Genomic DNA, 21492 nt, shown 5'->3' on the forward strand with positions numbered 1-21492 from the left:
GTACATTTTGTATTTCTGATCGACCAGGAGGAGTCAAAAGTTGGGGATGGGTTAATTATTGAGTATTCCTCGTCGAACAGGAGGAGTCAAAATTTGAGGGTTGGCTCTTAACACGGCATGAGCTTATTCTGCATAGCTACAACATAGACTGAAACAAAGTATGAAGCTATAGGAAAAACATAAACATTTCTCCTGATTGAGTAAAACATTGTTCATTTTTCACGATTTTTCTGATATTTTATCCAGGACACTGATACTTGATGGTAACTGTGTAGCGGCTGAGAACTGGCACGAACTCGTCAGCGAAGAGAGTCCGTAAGTTCAATAAGTTGTCTCGCGTCATCGTTTCCTGTATTCCTGGCGTTATAAACAGTCATTGTATACATTCCATTGCAATTTTAAATTTATCATACCTTGAAACATTGTGCCAACGGGCAGATTTTTGCTCAATTTTTAAAAATTTTAAGAAAAATGTATAATTCTCCTCCATTCAGCTATGATCCTGTTCAATTCTTTCTTAAATTTTCAGATCTTGCTGATCCTTTATAAACTTGTAAGATCTTGTATAATCCTGTATGATCCTTAGATCTTGTAAGGATCATTTAAGAATACAGGATCTTATAATGTAAGGTCTTTTTGAACTTGTAAGATCCCTTGTAATTTTGTAAGATCTTTTTTGATCCTGTAAGATCTTGTATGAAAGTGATTTTTAAGATCTTTTTAAAATCCTGCCTTATTTTCTTAGATCTTGTGATAATTTCCAATTACAGAAGATATATGAAAATCTGTTTTGTTTTTACCAGATTACAGAATCTGTCTCTAAGACACTGCGGAATTACTGACAAAGGAGCGCAGTCCCTTGGGGCTGCTCTCGGCACGATAAAAAAGGCCAACATGAAACTCATCTCCCTCAACCTGGCCGGCAACATGATTAGAGACACAGGCGCAGAACACATTGCCATGGTAACCATTTTTTTTTTGTCTAGGGTAACTTACAAAAAGTAAATGAAATAAAAAAAAAATCAAATAAATTTGTATATAATAGATGTGATGCCATTTCATATGAAATATAATTGTATAAATTTCACAAGTTGCTTTTGGTCGTAATATTGATATGATAATCCTTTTAGCCACTCAGATTTCAGGAAACCATTAATTTCTTTGCCACTGTTATGATTTCTTATAGGGTTTGCGGATGAACCGGACTCTGATGTCACTTTCGCTGGCATCCAATCAGATTGGAGACAAAGGGGCCATTAAGTTGGGAGAGGTAAGTTGTTTGTTGGAGATTTCAGCTGTAGGATATATAATAATTTAACTCTTTCCGAAAAAAAAAGAGTTGCTCTCTCTTCCCAGATTTTGACTTAAGCCAACATGCTGTGTTGAATTTATCAAAATATTTATTACTTAGAAGCAGAAGAGGACACACAGAAATAACCAGTATGATTATTCATATAAAAAATGCTCATAATATAAAATTATTTATGTAAAATATGCTCCTAATTTCAGAAATGAATATTTCATAAATTGTTAGGCCAGGTGTGTTGGTTCACAGTTGTCTCCCTTTCTTTGTAGGTGCTGTCCAGATTTCCTCTGTCACATGAAGAGGTTGTAGAACGACGGAAACAGTTCTCAGAAAAAGGTTCCCCAGATAGAAATAAGTCGGTATGTGGAACACAAAACTTGTTTTGCTGTAAAAATGAAGAAATGTCAAAATAGAAGTTGGAAGAATTATGGATTTTGAATGATTTGATAGATATGTGTTTTAGAAGGGTATTTAAAATATAAGAAAAAGAAAATGGAAGGCATATAACAAAATTTGAAAGTCTTTTAAAATCTTAATTCAAATTGGAAAAAAAACCCATAAAAATCTTTAAAAATCTTAATTTAAATTTGAAAAAATACCAAAATCTGGATTGAGATTCAAATTGAAAAAAAAATGAAAATCTTGATAAATCTAAATTAAAATTGGGAAAAAAAACATAAAAAATTAAAGAAAATCTTAATTTAAATCGGAAAAAAAATCAAGAATCTAGATCTAGATTAAGATGGAAACATTTTGAAAAACTTAAAAATCTTAGTTAAGATCAGAAGCAATATCTGAATTTTATTTAAGTTTTGTCTCTATTAATGAAGATATTTATTTTTATTAGCCCACCATCATCAGATGGTGGGCTATTCAAATCGCCCTGCGTCCGTGGTCCGTCGTCCGTCCGTCCGTCCGTCCGTCCGTCCCTCCGTCCGTCCGTCCCTCCGTCCGTCCGTAAACAATTCTTGTTATCGCTAATCCTCAGAAAGTACTGAAGGGATCTTTCTCGAATTTCATATGTGGGTTCCCCTTGGTGCCTAGTTATGCATATTGCATTTTGAGACCAATCGTAAAACAACATGGCCGACAGGCAGCCATCTTGGATTTTGACAATTGAAGTTTGTTATCGCTATTTCTGAGAAAGTACTCAAGGGATCTTTCTCAAATTTCATCTGTAGATTCCCCTTGGTGCCTAGTTATGCATATTGCATTTTGAGACCAATCGGAAAACAACATGGCCGACAGGCAGCCATCTTGGATTTTGACAATTGAAGTTTGTTATCGCTATTTCTGAGAAGGTACTGAAGGGATCTTTCTCAAATTTCATATGTAGGTTTCCCTTAGTGCTTAGTTATGCATATTGCATTTTGAGACCAATCGGAAAACAACATGGCCGACAGGCAGCCATCTTGGATTTTGACAATTGAAGTTTGTTATCACTATTTCTGAGAAAGTACTGAAGGGATCTTTCTCAGATTTCATATGTAGATTCCCCTTGGTGCCTAGTTATGCATATTGCATTTTGAGACCAATCGGAAAACAACATGGCCGACAGGTAGCCATCTTGGATTTTGACAATTGAAGTTTGTTATCGCTATTTCTGAGAAAGTACTGAAGGGATCTTTCTCAAATTTCATATGTAGGTTTGCCTTGGTGCCTAGTTATGCATATTGCATTTTGAGACCAATCGTAAAACAACATGGCCGACAGGCAGCCATCTTGGATTTTGACAATTGAAGTTTGTTATCGCTATTTCTGAGAAAGTACTCAAGGGATCTTTCTCAAATTTCATCTGTAGATTCCCCTTGGTGCCTAGTTATGCATATTGCATTTTGAGACCAATCGGAAAACAACATGGCCGACAGGCAGCCATCTTGGATTTTGACAATTGAAGTTTGTTATCGCTATTTCTGAGAAGGTACTGAAGGGATCTTTCTCAAATTTCATATGTAGGTTTCCCTTAGTGCTTAGTTATGCATATTGCATTTTGAGACCAATCGGAAAACAACATGGCCGACAGGCAGCCATCTTGGATTTTGACAATTGAAGTTTGTTATCACTATTTCTGAGAAAGTACTGAAGGGATCTTTCTCAGATTTCATATGTAGATTCCCCTTGGTGCCTAGTTATGCATATTGCATTTTGAGACCAATCGGAAAACAACATGGCCGACAGGTAGCCATCTTGGATTTTGACAATTGAAGTTTGTTATCGCTATTTCTGAGAAAGTACTGAAGGGATCTTTCTCAAATTTCATATGTAGGTTTGCCTTGGTGCCTAGTTATGCATATTGCATTTTGAGACCAATCGTAAAACAACATGGCCGACAGGCAGCCATCTTGGATTTTGACAATTGAAGTTTGTTATCGCTATTTCTGAGAAAGTACTCAAGGGATCTTTCTCAAATTTCATCTGTAGATTCCCCTTGGTGCCTAGTTATGCATATTGCATTTTGAGACCAATCGGAAAACAACATGGCCGACAGGCAGCCATCTTGGATTTTGACAATTGAAGTTTGTTATCGTTATTTCTGAGAAGGTACTGAAGGGATCTTTCTCAAATTTCATATGTAGGTTTCCCTTAGTGCTTAGTTATGCATATTGCATTTTGAGACCAATCGGAAAACAACATGGCCGACAGGCAGCCATCTTGGATTTTGACAATTGAAGTTTGTTATCACTATTTCTGAGAAAGTACTGAAGGGATCTTTCTCAGATTTCATATGTAGATTCCCCTTGGTGCCTAGTTATGCATATTGCATTTTGAGACCAATCGGAAAACAACATGGCCGACAGGTAGCCATCTTGGATTTTGACAATTGAAGTTTGTTATCGCTATTTCTGAGAAAGTACTGAAGGGATCTTTCTCAAATTTCATATGTAGGTTTCCCTTGGTGCCTAGTTATGCATATTGCATTTTGAGACCAATCAGAAAACAACATGGCCGACAGGTAGCCATCTTGGATTTTGACAATTGAAAGTTTGTTATCGCTATTTCTGAGAAAGTACTGAAGGGATCTTTCTCAAATTTCATATGTAGGTTTCCCTTGGTGCCTAGTTATGCATATTGCATTTTGAGACCTATCAGAAAACAACATGGCCGACAGGCAGCCATCTTGGATTTTGACAATTGAAGTTTGTTATCGCTATTTCTCAGAAAGTGCTGAAGGGATCTTTCTCAAATTTCATATATAGGTTCCCCTTGGTGCGTAGTTATGCATATTACATTTTAAGACCTATCAGAAAACAACATGGCCGACAGGCAGCCATCTTAGATTTTGACAATTGAAGTTTGTTATCGCTATTTCTCAGAAAGTAATGAAGGGATCTTTCTCAAATTTCATATTTAGGTTCCCCTCGGTGCCTAGTTATGCATATTGTATTTTGAGACTAATCGTAAAACAACATGGCCGACAGGCAGCCATCTTAGATTTTGACAATTGAAACTTATTATCGCTATTTTTCAGAAAGTACTGAAGGGATCTTTCTCAAACATTTTTATAAGTTCCCCTTGGTCTGTAGTTCTGCATATTGCATCTTGGGACCAATAGGAAAACAACATGGCCGACAGGCAGCCATCTTGTATTTTGACAATTGAAGTTTGTTATCGCTATTTTACAGAAGGTACTGAAGGGATCTTTCTCAAATTTCATATGTAGGTTCCCCTTGGTCCCTGGTGTTGCATTTTGGGACCAATCCAAAAACAACAGACAGCCACTATTGCTAAATCTTAAATTTTATATATAGGTTCCCCTTGTTTGAAAAGTACTAGAGGGCTGTTTCTGAATTTACACAGATTAGTAAGACTTAGAGGAAGGGAAAAGTAGAGAAAAGATCAATCTGACATGGAACCTATAAAGATCATTCAATGGTGGGCGCCAAGATCCCTCTGGGATCTCTTGTTATACATATGATTGTTGGTCTGAAGTTACAATTTTCCTATTTTTGTTGTTGTTGTTTTTTTATGATTAGCCCCCGCCCAGTCGACGTGCAGACTCTAAGGACCGACCGGGCAGTGTGCGCAGCAGCTCTCATGCTGATAAAGACAAGAAGGCAGGGAAACCATCCGGCAAAAAGAAGGTCAGAACTGCCAGTCCGAACTATAACAGAGAGTTGAAAAATTGCTGGGTCAATGAGTGTCAAGCTAATTAATTATTTACAGTAATTAGTCTTACATAGCCATATTAGGCAATTTGTTTATTCATTTCTCTGAAAATTATAACTGGGTGGTCTCGAAAATGAAAAGGGTCCTATGAAGAACACTGTCATCAATGTAAGATTAAGTCTAGCCTTTCTAACTCATGTGAGATATAGGCCCCAGTCATGTACAATTTGGTTTTTAGGCCCCAGTTGTGTGTGAAGTGGTTATTTGGCCCCAGTCATGTATGAAGTGGTTTTGAGGCCCAAGTCATGTACAAAATGATTATTTAGGCCCCAGTCATGTACAATTTGGTTATTAGGCCCTAATCATGTACAAAGTTGTTATTAGGCCCCAGTCGTGTACAAAGTGGCTATTAGGCCCCAGTCCTGTATAAAGTGTCTATGAGGCCCTAATCATGTACAGAGTGGCTATGAGGCCCTAATCATGTACAAAATGGCTTTTAGGCCTTAATCATGTACAAAGTGGCTACGAGGCCCCAGTCATGTACAAAATGACTTTTAGCCTTTAAGCCCCAGTCATGTACAAAGTGGCTATGAGGCCCTAATCATGTACAGAGTGGCTATGAGGCCCTAATCATGTACAGAGTGGCTATGAGGCCCTAATCATGTACAAAATGGCTATGAGGCCCCAGTCATGTACAAAGTGGCTATGAGGCCCTAATCATGTACAAAGTGTTTTCTGATTGCAGGACGGTAAAGGTGGAAAAGATGCTAAAGAGGAGGAGAAACACGATAAAACAAAAGGAGGAAAGAAAGAAAAAGAGGACAAAGGAGGACAAAAGAAAGGTAAGAATGTATAAAGGTAAACAATTCTGATATTGAGGTGTTTAATAGTTTGGAGATTTCACCGGATGCTGTTGTGGTGTTGATGTTCTATTTCCTTATCATCAAATTTTCTTCATATCACAATTTTCTCATCATTTCTCTTTTTACTAGTACAAGTATACGTATGTATGTTAATTTGGTTTGAATTAAATTTATTTTAAATTTCAGATTTAGAGATAAATTTTTCAATCAAGTACAATGTTTACTTATCTATATAATTTTCCTTTGTTTATTAAAATGCTTTTTATGTACAGCAATTAAAAAATCTTAAAATAGATAAAATGATAATTATAGTAATTAGAACTGGGGTCCTAAATATCTTCATATTTTATCTTCCACAAAAACAATATTTATGATGGAATGCCTTTTATCTCTCCAAACTTCCTTGTTATAAAGTTTATGATGGATTACAATGTAAAAGACATCACGCTGTCTATCAACTTTAAAGATTTGACTCGTGTACATAATCGACTCGTCAGTACCCACTCCCCTGTGTGAGATCCGAGTCGATGTGAAGTCTGAAAATCACTTTATATTCAGCAAGAATTCAATTCTTTATAAACTGTTATTTCCATAGATATTTATTTAAGTCGGATCTTTGCTATAGTAAATTCAGGTAATAAATGGTATTTCTGTGAATATAGAATAAATTTAAAATGTGAGTTTGCCATATAAGGCACTTAATGAAAATCATAATAGAATTGGGTTTTCATAAACATTAGAAATCTAGGCTCTATGTAACTCAATCCTGGCTCATTTCTGTTTGGAATCTGCACTACAATCACCAAAAAAAAAAAATTAATAAATAAATAAAAATAATAAGGTTTGCCTAAACCCTATTTTGAATCTGTCACGACAAGTCTTGTTTTTAAGGAATAAAACTCCCATTGTGTGAGCAACCATTTTTAGGCTTTCACTGTACAAGCTGACAAGAATTGGCAGGTAATTGAGTAACTGTTTGACTAATTCTGGTATATACAGTGAAACCTGTCTAATCTGACACCTGACTTTTCCGACAACCTGTCAAATCCGACACTACCGTATTTCCGTGATGCCAAGTGTAGTCAACAACAAATACCTGACTTTTCCGACACCCTGTTTAATCTGACCAAAAGTGTCACTCCCACATGGTGTCAGATTAGACAGGTTTCACTGTACTGTAAAATCAAAAAAAATTTGGGGGGATTATTTTCATCTTTGTGGTTACTCTTAATTGTCGAACTTTTACATCCACAAATTTATTAACTGTTGAAATTTTATATTAATTTTTAATATAAATACCTATCACAGGTACCATTTTTCCTTGAAATCAACCTTTTTCTTCTTTTTTTTGAAAAACCATGAAAATTTGAACCTCACAAAAATTTGAAAAAAAAATTGTAGTAAATATCCTGTTCATACTGTGATTGTAAAAGTTCTTTCCATTTCCCAACAACTGATTTCACATAGTAGTGAGCCAGATTAAATGTTTGTCCCCATATTGATTTCCATTAAAACATTTCTTTTATTTTATTTGTCGTGCATAGCTACTAGTAACTTTTAAAAGTAAATTAAATATTTTAAGATCAACTGAAATGAAGGCCGATCGAAAGCAGTTATTTTTAAACTAATCGTTTAACCAATTTAGCATAAATAGAATCAAATTATCAATATTTTTTGCTTTTTTTTCTGAAATCGATGGTTATGATACTTCAGTCAAATTGAGCAAAATATTTGGATTCAAACATTTTTCATTGATTCATTTTTATTCAGTTTTAGCATTTAAAGGCATTAGGACTTCTTTTGTTTTATTTCAATGCAAATCCATTTTATTTGCTTTCTAAAAATTCTGAAGGGTGATTTTTTATTTTTCATTATTATTTTTTTTTTTTTTTTCAGTAGTTTTCCAAAATGATTCTATTCCCCTTTTCTCAGAGACTGGTTTTATAAAAATCTTCTCAAGAATACAATGTAATGCTTCAAATCTTATTTTCAAAGAATAAAATTCACAATTTTGATTTACTAACTTCATCATTTAGAACATAAACACCTGTCACTCAGCACAGCATTTTTTCTCTGTTTCCTGGTTTTGCCACTTTTCTTCATTCATGTACATTGAATCATACAAAACACTTTCCATGTGTATATACAATTGACAATTGATTAATTCAGCCATGGAAAACCTATGACACTTAATAATATACGAAAAAACAACCACAGCATTTTACATCAGAATATTACTTGATTGTAGACCAATGAGAGCTTGGGAGAGAACCCTATTACATAGGGGACACTCCTCTTTTTAAACTTTCCGATTTTCTAAAATATTGTTCTGCAGTCAAGTATCACAATCTATTAGCATGAGCCTCACTTGAACTCAAACTCAAGGCCCAAAATTACAGAGATTTAAGAAACTCAAGCTCCCTGGTGATAGAGATTTAAGAAACTCAAGCTCCCAGGTGATGGTGATTTAAGAAAATCAAGCTCCCAGGTGATAGATAGTGATTAAAGAAACACAAGCTACATGGTGATAAAGATTTAAGAAAATTAAGCTCCCAGGTGATAGAGATTTAAGAAACTCAAGCTTCCTGGTGATAAAGATTTAAGAAACTCAAGCTTCCATGTGACAGAGATTTAAGAAACTCAAGCTCCCTGTTGATGAAGATTTAATAAACTCATGCTCTCAGGTGATAAAGATTTAAGAAAATCAAGCTCCCTGGTGATAGAGATTTAAGAAACTCAAGTAAGCTGAAGCTGGGGTTACAGACTAAAAAGTGTTGATTATTCTGGAGGCAGCCAACCTCGTGATGAACATAAATGAAGTTTTGATGGCAAAACCAGATATTGGGAACTTCAATTTTGGTAGAGGTTTAAATAATGGATTTGTTTTGCCTTGTACAGATACCCGAGGAGGAAAAGGTTAAAGAGCACTTGTTTTCCTGTCTATGTATCTTATTGGTGTGGCTAGAACCTATGTAAGGAGTCTCAAAATATGACTTTTCCACGCAGACACGTTAAAAAACAATGGATTTATACAGATTTTTGGTACTAAAATGATCTATTTATTAAAAAAAACAAATGCTGAAGCAAAAGTATATACCTGGTTACACAAAAAAAGGTATTGAATATAACAAATTTATTTTATATAAAAATAATTGATTCCATACAAATTGTGATCAGTTTTGATCTTTGGAATCATAGCATTTTTTTTTTTTTTTTTGTTTTGACAAAAATCGTGATAAAATTTTGCAAATATGAAAGTTTTGATCAGAATTTGAATCATATTCTTTTTACTCCATGTGTTTAAAAATTATTATTATAGAGATTTCTATAAAAGAAAGTGTAAAATGCGTGGACTCGGCCATTCTTGAGTACCCTTGTCTTGAAGTCGACACAGATTGGTGTGTGATGTGTAACAAGGGTCGTCCTGTGGCCATGATGCTCCATGACTGCCTTTACTTGTATATAGATTTTATAAATATGATGTTTGATTTTTTTTTGATTTTTTTTTTTAAAAGTATTTTTTGAAAAAGACAAATTTAAGTTGAGAATTGGAATCACCATGATATTGTTTACGAGGAAATTTTGTCTCTCGGGACCAGGAAATTAATAAAAATAATTTCTGACAGGATTTTATTATTCCTGCAAATACAATAAGAATATGTCTGTTTTATGATGTCGTTACTCGCCAGTCCGTGTTTTTATGATGTCGTTACTCGCCAGTCCGTGTCGACTCTCCGTACTATTTGACTACTGTTCAGGATGAATCGCTGTTCATTACTGCTACACAACATTTACGTTCAGCTGAATATTGAAACACCCAAAAATTTTATGCTTGGTAATATTGAATACAATGTACCTTCGAGATGAATAAATTTTATTATCAGGGAAAGTTTATTAAAAAATCTTAAAAAGTGTTTTCTAATTGAAATTTTGTAATACAATTAAGAACAAAAAATTAATGATTGATTATTCCAGAAAGGAATGATATATCAAAATAATAATGTTGTGCAGAATTAAATTAAAATGTTTTTGAAGGTTTGATGATAAAAATTCAAGGGTGTCCATTTTGTCTGCTGAATGTTGATCTGTGTATCATAAGTCTATGTGTCTAGCTTCTCAAAGGTAGTGGTGTATATAATATGTCCAGCTTATGGTCAGAGGAAAATGGTGTAGGGTGATAGAGGATGGCAGTCGGACATCTAGTCACGTCCGATCTAGATTTAACATTGTGTCCATTTATACACCAGTCCAAAACTAATTAGAACTTAATGAACATATTTTTAAGTATCATATATATATATTTTGCAGTTCGTTAATTATTTAATCAAAATTTTACTGAAAACATTTTTTTATAAATTTATGTACATTTCAGGATAAATTTAGTTCATGACTTTCCATATTAATTTAAATCTTGTAATAGTGAGCATCATTGAGAATTCTCTTTGTGCGTTTCAACAAAATTTTTTATGATTATTTAAACAAGTTTAGGTTGTTTATTTGAGCTTTTATTATAATTAATTTCTCATCAAAGATTTATCTTAAGCTAACCCTGCAGATCTTTTCTGTAGTCGGTCGGCCATCGGAAACTAGCTACAACAGCTTTTTCGTTTCACAGCCTGAAAATGAAAACTTTTATGCCTTCCACCTATAGACTGATGCTTAACGATTCCGTATTTCTTGCTGACAAGGAAAAACCCTGTCATCTATCACATCATTAGAACTTAGATACAGGAGATTTTTTCTGTTGCATAAAAAAAAGGCGAATAAAAAATATTATTTATCACAAATTAGATTAACTCTTTCAACCCCAAGAAACTTTAGTGGACTTTGCCATTCATTCATCATTTGAAGACCAATATGGGCAGTAGGGGTGAAAGGGTTAAAACTTGGAAAAATTCTCTTCACTGTTATCAAGCTAAACCATGAATAAGGAGAAATTTTCTGTATTAACTGAAAAAAAGAAAGTTTTCATATGTCATTGAAATTTTGATAACAGGGGATTTTTTTTTTATAAGAAACTTAAATTATTCTCCTTATCTGTTTGTTTGATAAAAAATTTTATGAGGGGAAAATTTTCAGTTTTAGACAAATAATTTTTCTTATCTTTCACTAAATCAAAACTTTCATTAAGGGAGATTTTCCGGTATTAGACTAAAGGAATAAAGAATTTTTCTAATCTTCCATTACATCAAATCTTGGATGAGGGGAAATTTTACTTATTAGTCTAACACTAAAAGAAGACATCATTTCCTCATCTTTCACTCAAATCTTTTATGAGGGGGGATTTTCTGTATTAGATTTAAAGAATAGAATATTTTTCTCATCTCTCACTTAAGCCAAACTACGAAGAAGGAAATTATCTATGAAGAAAAGTATTTTCTTTTTCTGGCATATTTCGCATACATTACATACATTAAATTTATTTCTGTTTAAACAAGTTTGAAAAGACCGAAACGCTTTTGAGGTTTTTAAGAGTAAATATATTTTCTATCTTTTAGTAATTACTGCAGATATACATGCATAAATATTCAAGTTTTCGTTTATTATCTAGAGAGGAAAATTGATATTCTGGTGAAAAGAAAAAAAGGAAATAAAACTTCTTCTCTGAACTGAGTGAGATAAATTCTTTTGTAATCTAGTTTTATTTTAACTTCTTAAATTTAAGAACTTTTCTGGCGTTGTTTCTTATGTTCAATAATAAAAATTTCAGCTGTATCAGGTATGTGATGAAATTGAGATTTTAACATTTTTTGAGTGTTTTGAAGTTTTGAGTTTTTTGTGTTGTCATGACGATAATGTTAATTACAGGATCATTACCAGAACGAGGCTCCCAACATCACGCCTTCCTTCTCAGGCCAGGTCTGCTTGAGATAAATTGTTCATTATAATTAACACACGAGCTTTAATCCGAATTAATATACAGAGATGAAATTAAAATTTAGTAGTCCTTCGCGTATTTAAATCCACGTTTTTATGACAATTTTTGCAGCGTGGGATCTTGTGCGGTCAAAACTTTTATCAGGTATCATGTCTGTATAGGATACAGACAATTAAAAAAGGCAAATTAATTACAATTAGCACACATGACATGATTCAATTAATACAAAAAAATAACAAACAAAATTATAATATGCCTGTGAAGTTTGTTTACTCGTAAACAACTGAAATACTTACATCTTAATTACATTCTGTATATATTTTAAAAAACATTTGAATAACATTTGTAATCAAAAGATATCTCAAAAACATAATGTGTAATTAAAAAATCTCAAAAACATCAAAGAAATTTAAATATCTCATATATCACATGTAATTTAAAGATATTTCAAAACTAAAATATGTAATTAAAAGATATTTAAAAAAAAAAAAAATGTAATCAAAAGATACCTCAGAAAAGTAAAAATTTGCATTTGAAAATAGATTTTACACAACATGTAAAAAGTGTAAACATTTGTTCTTTGTTGCATTGTTACCCTGATTAAGTCTGGGTTTAGTTCATACATTTTCATCTGCATATTGACTTTCTAGAAATCCAGAAAAAATGATAGTGCAAATAAAAGTATGAAAAACAAGTAATGAAATAAATTCAGTTTTTCAGCTTGTTTTATTACCTTATATTTTTCTTATTTTTTTTTACTTCTAGATTCTACTGCAAAAATAATGAAATGAACATTTCCAATCAATCATGCTTAACCAATGCCCTTATATGGTATACTGTATATACCTAGGGTGTGGCGATAAGTTTGCTCAACTTCAAATTATCTTCCTTTGGAAATAATTTATTGCAAATTTACTTCCAACCCTCAAATCTGGTAAAATAAAAGCTTGTCATTAAATACTGTGAAAGCTGTCAGTCTACAGTACAGCATGGAAGTTAAATTCCATTGACTTATTAAAGATTCCAACAGATAATAGATAGGTAGGGGAGACAATTTCATTTTGTCATTTATAGGAAGGCTCAATAACATGATTTATCTCCCCTGATAGGAACTTTTCTATGTCAACTGTGCTGGCTGGTTGTCATGGAAAATTCTTTAAAAAGTCACATTTGTGTTTGATTAAAAAAAAATAATATGCAAAAAAAAAAAAAAAAAAATGTGTTTGCTTGGATGAAATAAAAAACAAACCTGATGATTATAAACACTTTGTAAAAAGAAAGAAAATTGGTTAAATATTTGTTGTGATTTTTTCTAATACGCTTAGCGACTTCTCTGTGTTACATTTAAAATAGAAAAAAAATCTGCAGCAATTTTTTTTCAAATGTGATGACTACTATGGGAGTCCTGTATAGTTCATTTTTAAGTTATGACGGACATTGCATGCATCTTTTCTGAAGTTTGATTATTATCATTAACTTAATTACTTAATTAGTTAGAGGTTTAACTGATAGTTATTCTTTAGTTAGTATCTCATTAAAATTCATTAATTATCAGTTACCAGTCATTAATATTCAAGAGTCAATGTTGTTCTCAGATCTAATTACATTTATATCAATTCTATATTTTTTTATAATTCTTTACTTGTATATTTCAACATTGACTTTTTTTCTATAATTGAATCTGATGTTTCATTTTACTTTAAATATGTCTTAAGTTTTACATGGATAATGTGTTTCTACTTTTGGGAACATTCCATTGTTAAGGTTAGAGGTTTTTTTCCAATATTTTAATTATAATTTTTACAGAAAATTATAACATCAGTTCAATTCAGTTTTCCTTATGAACATTGTCCCAATAAAAATGTTGAAAATAATTTTATTTCAATATTTAACTTTTTCTTAGAAAATATGGGAGAATTTTTACTTAATTGTAAGAAATTGATGTACAAGATTGATGTACTTTTCTTTTAATGAGAGGCCTGATTATTGAAATAAATTAATTTCTTGAAATTATTTAAGACAAAAATCGATAATTGACCATTTCATGTGAACAGACCCAGGTTTTATTGTCAGACACATATTTTATTAGTGAATGTAAATGTCTTTCTCAGTCATTGTAGTTAATTTTCAATTTAATTGCAAATGTTTTTAAGTAGTTCTATTGTTCATAACAAACAAGTTGTTAACACTTAATTGAAAAGTAATCAGACATTTTGAAGAATCAGTGTTCACACGCATGTTACTATTTCATGAATATTCAACACTGATTAATATCTCATGAATATTCAACACTGATTAATATCTCATGAATATTCACATTGATTAATATTTCATGAATATTCAATACTGACTGATTAATATTCATGCCACATTCTCATCTGGTCTTGTAACTCATTTTTGCCCACTACAGACAAAGGATCTAGTGTCGGGGGTAGAAGCTCTGGAGGTAAGTCATCAGCCTCTCATTTACATAGTATTAATTCCTTTGAATATGTACATGTGTAATACCTTAAAAATTTTCATAATCACTTCCTCTTCCTTACTGATGACATATATGGTAAAATGTGAAGTCTATCATTTACATAGTCTTAATTATTTCCTTTGAATATGTAATGCCTTATAAATTTGTATAATCACTCCCTTTTCTACTGATATCTTAGTTATATGTTAAATATTCATATACATGTATGATAAAATATCTACCTTATTTACATAATCACTCATTAGCACTGAACAAATTCTCTGATATATATCTGTTCTTGTTTGGACACACAACTCCTGGTGAATTTGTTAACATTTTTCCCCATCAATTCAAAATAGTCTTAACTCGATCTTCTCTCTCTCCTAAGTCTACTTTTCTCTCGTTCCTGAGTCTACTTTTCTGTCATTTCCAGCAGCCACTTTTCTCTTTATTTCCTCAGCTTACTTAGCTCCAATGGCTCTAGCTTACTTACACTGGGATAACGATTCTGATAAAAATAAAAAAAATATTCAAAATTTACTTTTTAGCATGCAAACTATTTTAAGCTGATTTACTGAAATGTCTAATTTCATTAATCATAAGTGTGTGTCCTGAAGTTCCAAATACAGTTAGACTTTCTTAGTATTCTAACTCTTGAATGCTCATCTGTGTAAAAACTCACAAGTCCAATTTCTGTATAGTACCCATCTGTAAGATTAAAGTAACAGACTGGTAGATTTTAACGACTGTAATCTTGTCCAAAATAGAGAGGCACTTGTCGAGAAGGTGTGGTCCATTTACGTGTTTGGTGGTATATATAGCGGGGTTGATATGTGTTGTTCAAGATCACATACAGATTTTAAGTTAATGATACAGTAATTTAGATTACAGCAAGCCAATAAATCTTCAAAAAAACTTGATTGTCTTCTGCCTGTGGTCCGTCGTCTGTGGTCAATCTTCTGTCCATCCTATTTTCCTTATTACTACTACTACTAGGAAATTGGAGAAATTATGTAAACCTCGAAGAAAATTTCTCCAATTTCCTACATGTGGAGTCGATTATCATGGATTTTAACACCAGAAGTTATTATTAATGCTTAGAAAGTACTATACAGATTTTCTGAAATTTCAAATTTTCTTTCTCATCCTTATATGAAATATCGCTGATTACACAAATCTCCTTTCATTTGGTATGTTCCCAATGGTCTGTTGAGTCAGTAGTCCTATACATTTCCTTGTTTTGAATATAATTTGTGTATTTATTGTAAAATAGATAAATCTTTTGTGATCTTGACGACACGTATAAGTTTAATTGGCCTGGTTTGGTTACTGGTGGAATAGCAACAACTAATCTGGAGAGGTTTTGGATAGTAAAACATCATCATCATCATCATCATCATCATCATCATCACTGTAATTTGGACATATGCTTACATTAACATTGGGTTGTCCCCCTTACCTTACACAATATAATTGGGTTATCTCCCCTTGATGGGATAACATTGAACTAATGATTATCTCCCTTACCCTGACACTTTAATCACCCATACATTATCTCCCTTACCTTAGCACATTATTATTGGGTTATCTCCCTTACCTTAGCACATTATTATTGGGTTATCTCCCTTACCTTAGCACATTATTATTGGGTTATCTCCCTTACCTTAGCACATTATTATTAAGTTATCTCCCCTAAACTCACCACATTATTTAATATCACAAATATGTATTCATTTCCATACATTTTATCTCTGCACAGCTGCGCTGCGATTTGTAACTTCACTTACTGGTAAAATTGTACATTTTCCCAGTTGTCTCCCTTGCATAATCTCATTTTGGTTCTGGTTACAATTGTATGTTGTCATATATCCATATATGTGTATTTATTGGTTTAAAATACAATCATGGTCCAATATTTATTGTTTGAACGTTAAGTTCAATGAACACTACAGGCAGCAAAAAACAACAGGAATTAAGAATTAAAATTGAAATATTTTCATCAAATTTTTTTTCTTATTTTATATTTCAAAAAAGTTGATTTGTCCAATATAATAATGTTAATTTGACCTAAGTGAGATACATGGGTGGGTGATATTCAAGTATTTCAATTTCTAAATGACAATTGAAATAAGGCACATTTGATTTAAAAAAAATTTAATTAGAGAATAATTAAAATAAATCTTCATATGTTTCACATACTGAAGTGTCTCGTTTCCTGTTATAGTGAAAATAAAGGCATTTCAGATTTAGAATAACATGTAGATTTTCTTTAGCTTTGAAGTAAAACAGTCCATAGACATATGATATCATTAAACAAAAATTTACACTGATAACTGAAAAATGGTCCAAAGTTAAAATAATTGTTCAGATTTCTATTATAATGTACAAGATTTAGTTAAAGTGATAATTTAGCCGAACAATACATACCTACAGTCCGTATATATATCTTTGTTGTTCTCAGTTTTGTGTTGTGGTTAGTTGGTTACCATGGCTACCGTTGTAGTAGACGAAGGGTCGGGATATATATATTCTCGGGCCAACATTTTTGTTTGCTTATTCTATGATCCAAATATTCCCTATAGACTAGAAGTCATGACGTTCCAATGTTGTGTTGACTATTTATACCATAGCATAGCTTTCTATAGAAGCTGAGACTCAAAATAGAATTTATTACATTTTTACCAGTGAAATATCAAAAATTATTCATTCTATAAAAGTGATATTTTTCACTAGTGAAAAATATCACTTTTGCTGATTTGACCAATCAAATTAATGATTAGATAATACCATAATAATTGACCAATCAGAAAGCCCTGACATATATGTCAGCACCTGGACAGGGGAAACTACTTTTTTTGTTTACAAATTATCGCTGTAGTCCTAGTTTGCATACGGGGTAGGGTTTTCGTTGATAAAAAATGTAATAAACCGAATATCTAACAGTGTCTTCAGTAATACCAAATATATTTCACTCGTGTGGCTAATATTTTGATATTTTTCACTCGTGCATGCAGCACGAGTGAAAAATATCAAAATATTAGCCACACGAGTGAAATATATTAGGTATTACTGAAGACACTGTTAGATATTCTGTTTATTACATTACTGAAGACACTGTTAGATATCCTCTATATATTTTAATTTATTATGACAGTGGATACAAGTTCGTTATCAGACATGAAAAGTATATATGTATATAAAAAAAGTTCATCCTAACTTTTAAATAAGGTTTTAGCTGTAAGTCTGAATATCAGTGTGAAAAAATGTTTTAAGTTTCAATGGATATCAGATCAACTAGATGTTAAAATAAAAATTAGATTCTACATAATATTGTATGTAAAGATATACATTGGTATTATAATTATCACGGAGCATGATATCGGAACCCAAGCCTGAGGGTCGGTATATGTTAGACCAATTAACAGATGTCAATGTTCGTATTTTTAGGGGTTTGAGGGCGATATCCGTAACCCTCACTTTCAATGTCCATGTATTTAGGTCAAATTACGGAAATTAATGTTCGTATTTTTAAGGATTTGATCGTGATATCATTAAACTAATAGAACCCCTGACCCTCGGGGTCCGTATGTTTAGACTGGGTGAGTTGATTACAGCATAGAATTCTCGTAATAATAATTAATTCAGAAATTCTTTTTATGCATTGTGCATGTATTTTTTTCTCTTTTTCATTTTTGATTAGTAAGATACATACATACTGGATTTTTTTTTTTACTTATTTTAACATTTAGCTTTATTTTTTACTCATTTGTGAATATATTGAGAAAATGATCAGAAAATGAAAATTGAAGAAAAAAATATTGGCGAAATATGCAGTCTTCAATTATCCATTAAAGTCACACAATACATTTTGTATATAATGTATATAAATTATGTGTATAAATAATATTTGAATATTGATCAACATTTTATTCATACTTTTAAATATTCTGTAGTCAGCTGAATTATGCCATTTTAATCACATATTAATTTATTCTTGACATATTTTATGAAAAAAACCCGTACACATTAAATAAGTGAGTTTTGCAGTTGGTATACCATTCAAAGATCAATAGACTTATATTTCAATTTGTAAATTTTTGAAATTGCTTTAAGGCAGAACATGATTGAAATAAAGTATTTAAGATGATGTCATGAGAAACAGATTTGTGAAAAAAAAAAAATTAAATAAAAAATAAAAAATAAATAAAATTAAAAAAAAATTGAAGTATGAAGAACTAAGAAAATTCTGATTAAACCTATCCAGTATTGATTGTGAGGGCATTTTGTGGTTTGTTTACCAATATTTCAAAAATATATATCTTAATGTTTCAATTTTAAGATTATTTTAGGTATAATAGGTATAATATAATATTATCAATGTGACCATAATGAGAAATGAATCTGTGGGGAATGAAAAAAGAAAAGAAAAAAAAATATGGAAATATGAAGCCATGATCATTGATTGTAATGGTATTGTCATGTAGCTTTGGGTGCGGATGTACTAGGCACGATTTTTATAATTGTATATTAAAATATTATAGATAATGCACGATTATACATATTTTTTTTTTGGAAGTTGTCGTGATTTTGATTAATTCTACATTTATCATACATTCTTTATACATATCAAAAGCAGATTTAACCCTTGAATTTTGAAGATGTAATTTTGACACTTTCTTTAGTTTGACCGACATTTATTTTATTGAATAAAGTACAATTATATGCCCTGTACCATAGTACATGTATAACAAATATTTCTTTGTTTAATGTCGGAAGTTTAATTTTTCTATAGGTTAATTAAGGTATAATAAGTAACCTCTTTTAGTAGGTTTGTTGAAATTTATGCCAGCTAGTTTAGAAAAGTAGACTTTAGTAATATCAGTTAATTTCCAGCGAAGAAGAAATATAAACAGTGTTTTATTGATAGTATAAGTTTTATAATTGAGACCTGTTTGACTGATGTATGTATTTCTCTCCTCTGTTAAGAGGTTTGTTGAATAAAATACCAGCTAGTTTAGAGAGGTAGACTTTTACTCAATGATCAGTTAACTTCCAATGATAGCAGGTTTTTGGTTGATGTTACTAGTATTATGAGTGACAAATGATTGACTGATGTATATTTCTCTCCATTGGCCATAACCAGAGGCCACAAACAAAGGTAAACTCCCATTGTTGTGACACAAACACATTGTTGTTGCTTCAAAATTTATTTTGCCATTTCCCAATTATTTATTGTTTTCTCCAAAATTCTCACACCAACATTTTGCTTCTCAGTGTTTTTGCAGCAGGTTTTACAACTAGTGAGTCTGGCAAGAATCACATACACAAATTCAAAATGAATAAAATTTAGAGTTAATGCCCTTGATTTTTTCATACATGATAAATAGAATTCACATCCGAAAAAAAAAGATTAAATTTTTTTTTTTTAAAAAGTCAATGTCCTGATGAAGCCCACATAGTTTCGGCAGTATCACCAACTTATCCCGAGATTGTTGCGATTGATCGGTTACATCGAAAGTTACTTTGCTCCTTTTTTGGAAGTCTTGGTTGTTGTATAAAAGTAATTGTTATTATTTACGTTTAAATTAGATATCAGATCTACCTTGATATATCAACGAGTTTAAGTTACAAATTTGATATGAAGTTGTTTTTTTACAGAAATGTCCACTATTTCTCAAGTTTTATTGCAGATGAATTACACAATGTTGAACAAAGTTAATCCAAAAGTTTCATTCCTAATGAATTAAAGACTATTCCTTGATTTTAGAATACTGTTACATTACAGTACTCTTGACAATTTCCTATATTGAACCTCTGTATGTTTGTGTTTGAGTATATATTCTAATTCTGCAAGTTTGATTTTTTCTTATTCATTCATTTTGTAAGAATTATCTCTAAAAAATATTTATTGATTTGAAACAACAACCTGGTACTGCTTTAATTAGTTCGGTTTGTACCTGTTAATTACATTGTATAATAAACTATTATTGCCATGCATGTAAAATATCAAACCTCTTCAAATAGGTATTTGGATGAACTAGGTATAATCATCTTGATTCAAATTGAGGCAGAACTTCTCATTTCTTTCAGTTTCAAATTCAACAAAATTCAATAAAATTTAATGAAAAAAAAAAAAGTTCTAATAGGTTTTTTGGTGATTTATTTGCTTATATAAGGATCTTTATTCAAATTTAGGCAGAACTTCTTGTTTCAATTCTAGAATCAACAAAAATAAAAAAATAAAAGATAGTAATATGCTATGATTATTAACTTAATACAACAGTTGCATGTGATTTAGCATATGATAATGAACGCATGCTGCTAAGCTTACAGCCAAAAACGCATGTCGCATGATTGTAGCTAGGTATGTTGGTTATACACCACAGAATACTATTAGCCATTCTTATGGTGATGACTTATATTAATAAATTTTAATTCAAAATTTCCTTAAATTCTTTTTTTGTCTTTGACTATCAATTAAATTAACATTAATTAAACTCTGAAATTATGAATTGATCATCGAAATAAATATTTTGTGTTGATAATTACTCTTCCACATTGTCTTGTGTATCTTATAAGTAATTCTTTCTCTTATCTTGATTGATCTATTTTAGATTATCGTCTATTGTGAATTAATTTTGTATATCGTCTTTAACTTACCTTTTGATAATTGTCTATTGATTTGTATTTCTTATTTATCTATCGGAGGTATTGAGGGGAGGAAAGAAAAAATGTTATACTAATATTAAATTTTGCTGAAAACAGTTTGATGTTACAGTTCATTAATTTAAAACTTTTATTTGTGTTTCTGAAATTCATTTTTTAAATATAATGCTGTAGCTTGTGAATTTCAACCCAGAAACAGCTATCTGACAGA

At 31.5% G+C, this 21492-nt stretch overlaps 1 protein-coding gene across 9 annotated transcripts in view; it reads left to right on the plus strand.

The window, feature by feature from the left end:
- The window catches only part of LOC117315948 (leucine-rich repeat-containing protein 71-like), a 55620-nt gene that overhangs the window by 31991 nt on the left and 2137 nt on the right, over nucleotides 1-21492 (plus strand). For 5 of the 9 annotated variants that reach the window (XM_033870383.1, XM_033870385.1, XM_033870382.1 and 2 more), the window contains 10 exons: nucleotides 247-315; nucleotides 804-963; nucleotides 1187-1270; nucleotides 1576-1665; nucleotides 5281-5388; nucleotides 6159-6255; nucleotides 9175-9192; nucleotides 14565-14600; nucleotides 16375-16404; nucleotides 19759-19773. In XM_033870383.1, coding sequence (XP_033726274.1) covers nucleotides 247-315; nucleotides 804-963; nucleotides 1187-1270; nucleotides 1576-1665; nucleotides 5281-5388; nucleotides 6159-6255; nucleotides 9175-9192; nucleotides 14565-14600; nucleotides 16375-16404; nucleotides 19759-19773 — 707 coding nt within the window. Of the gene's footprint in view, nucleotides 1-246; nucleotides 316-803; nucleotides 964-1186; nucleotides 1271-1575; nucleotides 1666-5280; nucleotides 5389-6158; nucleotides 6256-9174; nucleotides 9193-11986; nucleotides 11996-14564; nucleotides 14601-16374; nucleotides 16405-19758; nucleotides 19774-21492 lie in introns of all 9 variants that reach the window. The other 4 variants (XM_033870386.1, XM_033870384.1, XM_033870387.1 and 1 more) reach the window with 4 other exon arrangements.

This window comes from Pecten maximus, chromosome 17 (genome assembly GCF_902652985.1).
Source record: "Pecten maximus chromosome 17, xPecMax1.1, whole genome shotgun sequence".
NCBI lineage: Eukaryota > Metazoa > Mollusca > Bivalvia > Pectinida > Pectinidae > Pecten > Pecten maximus.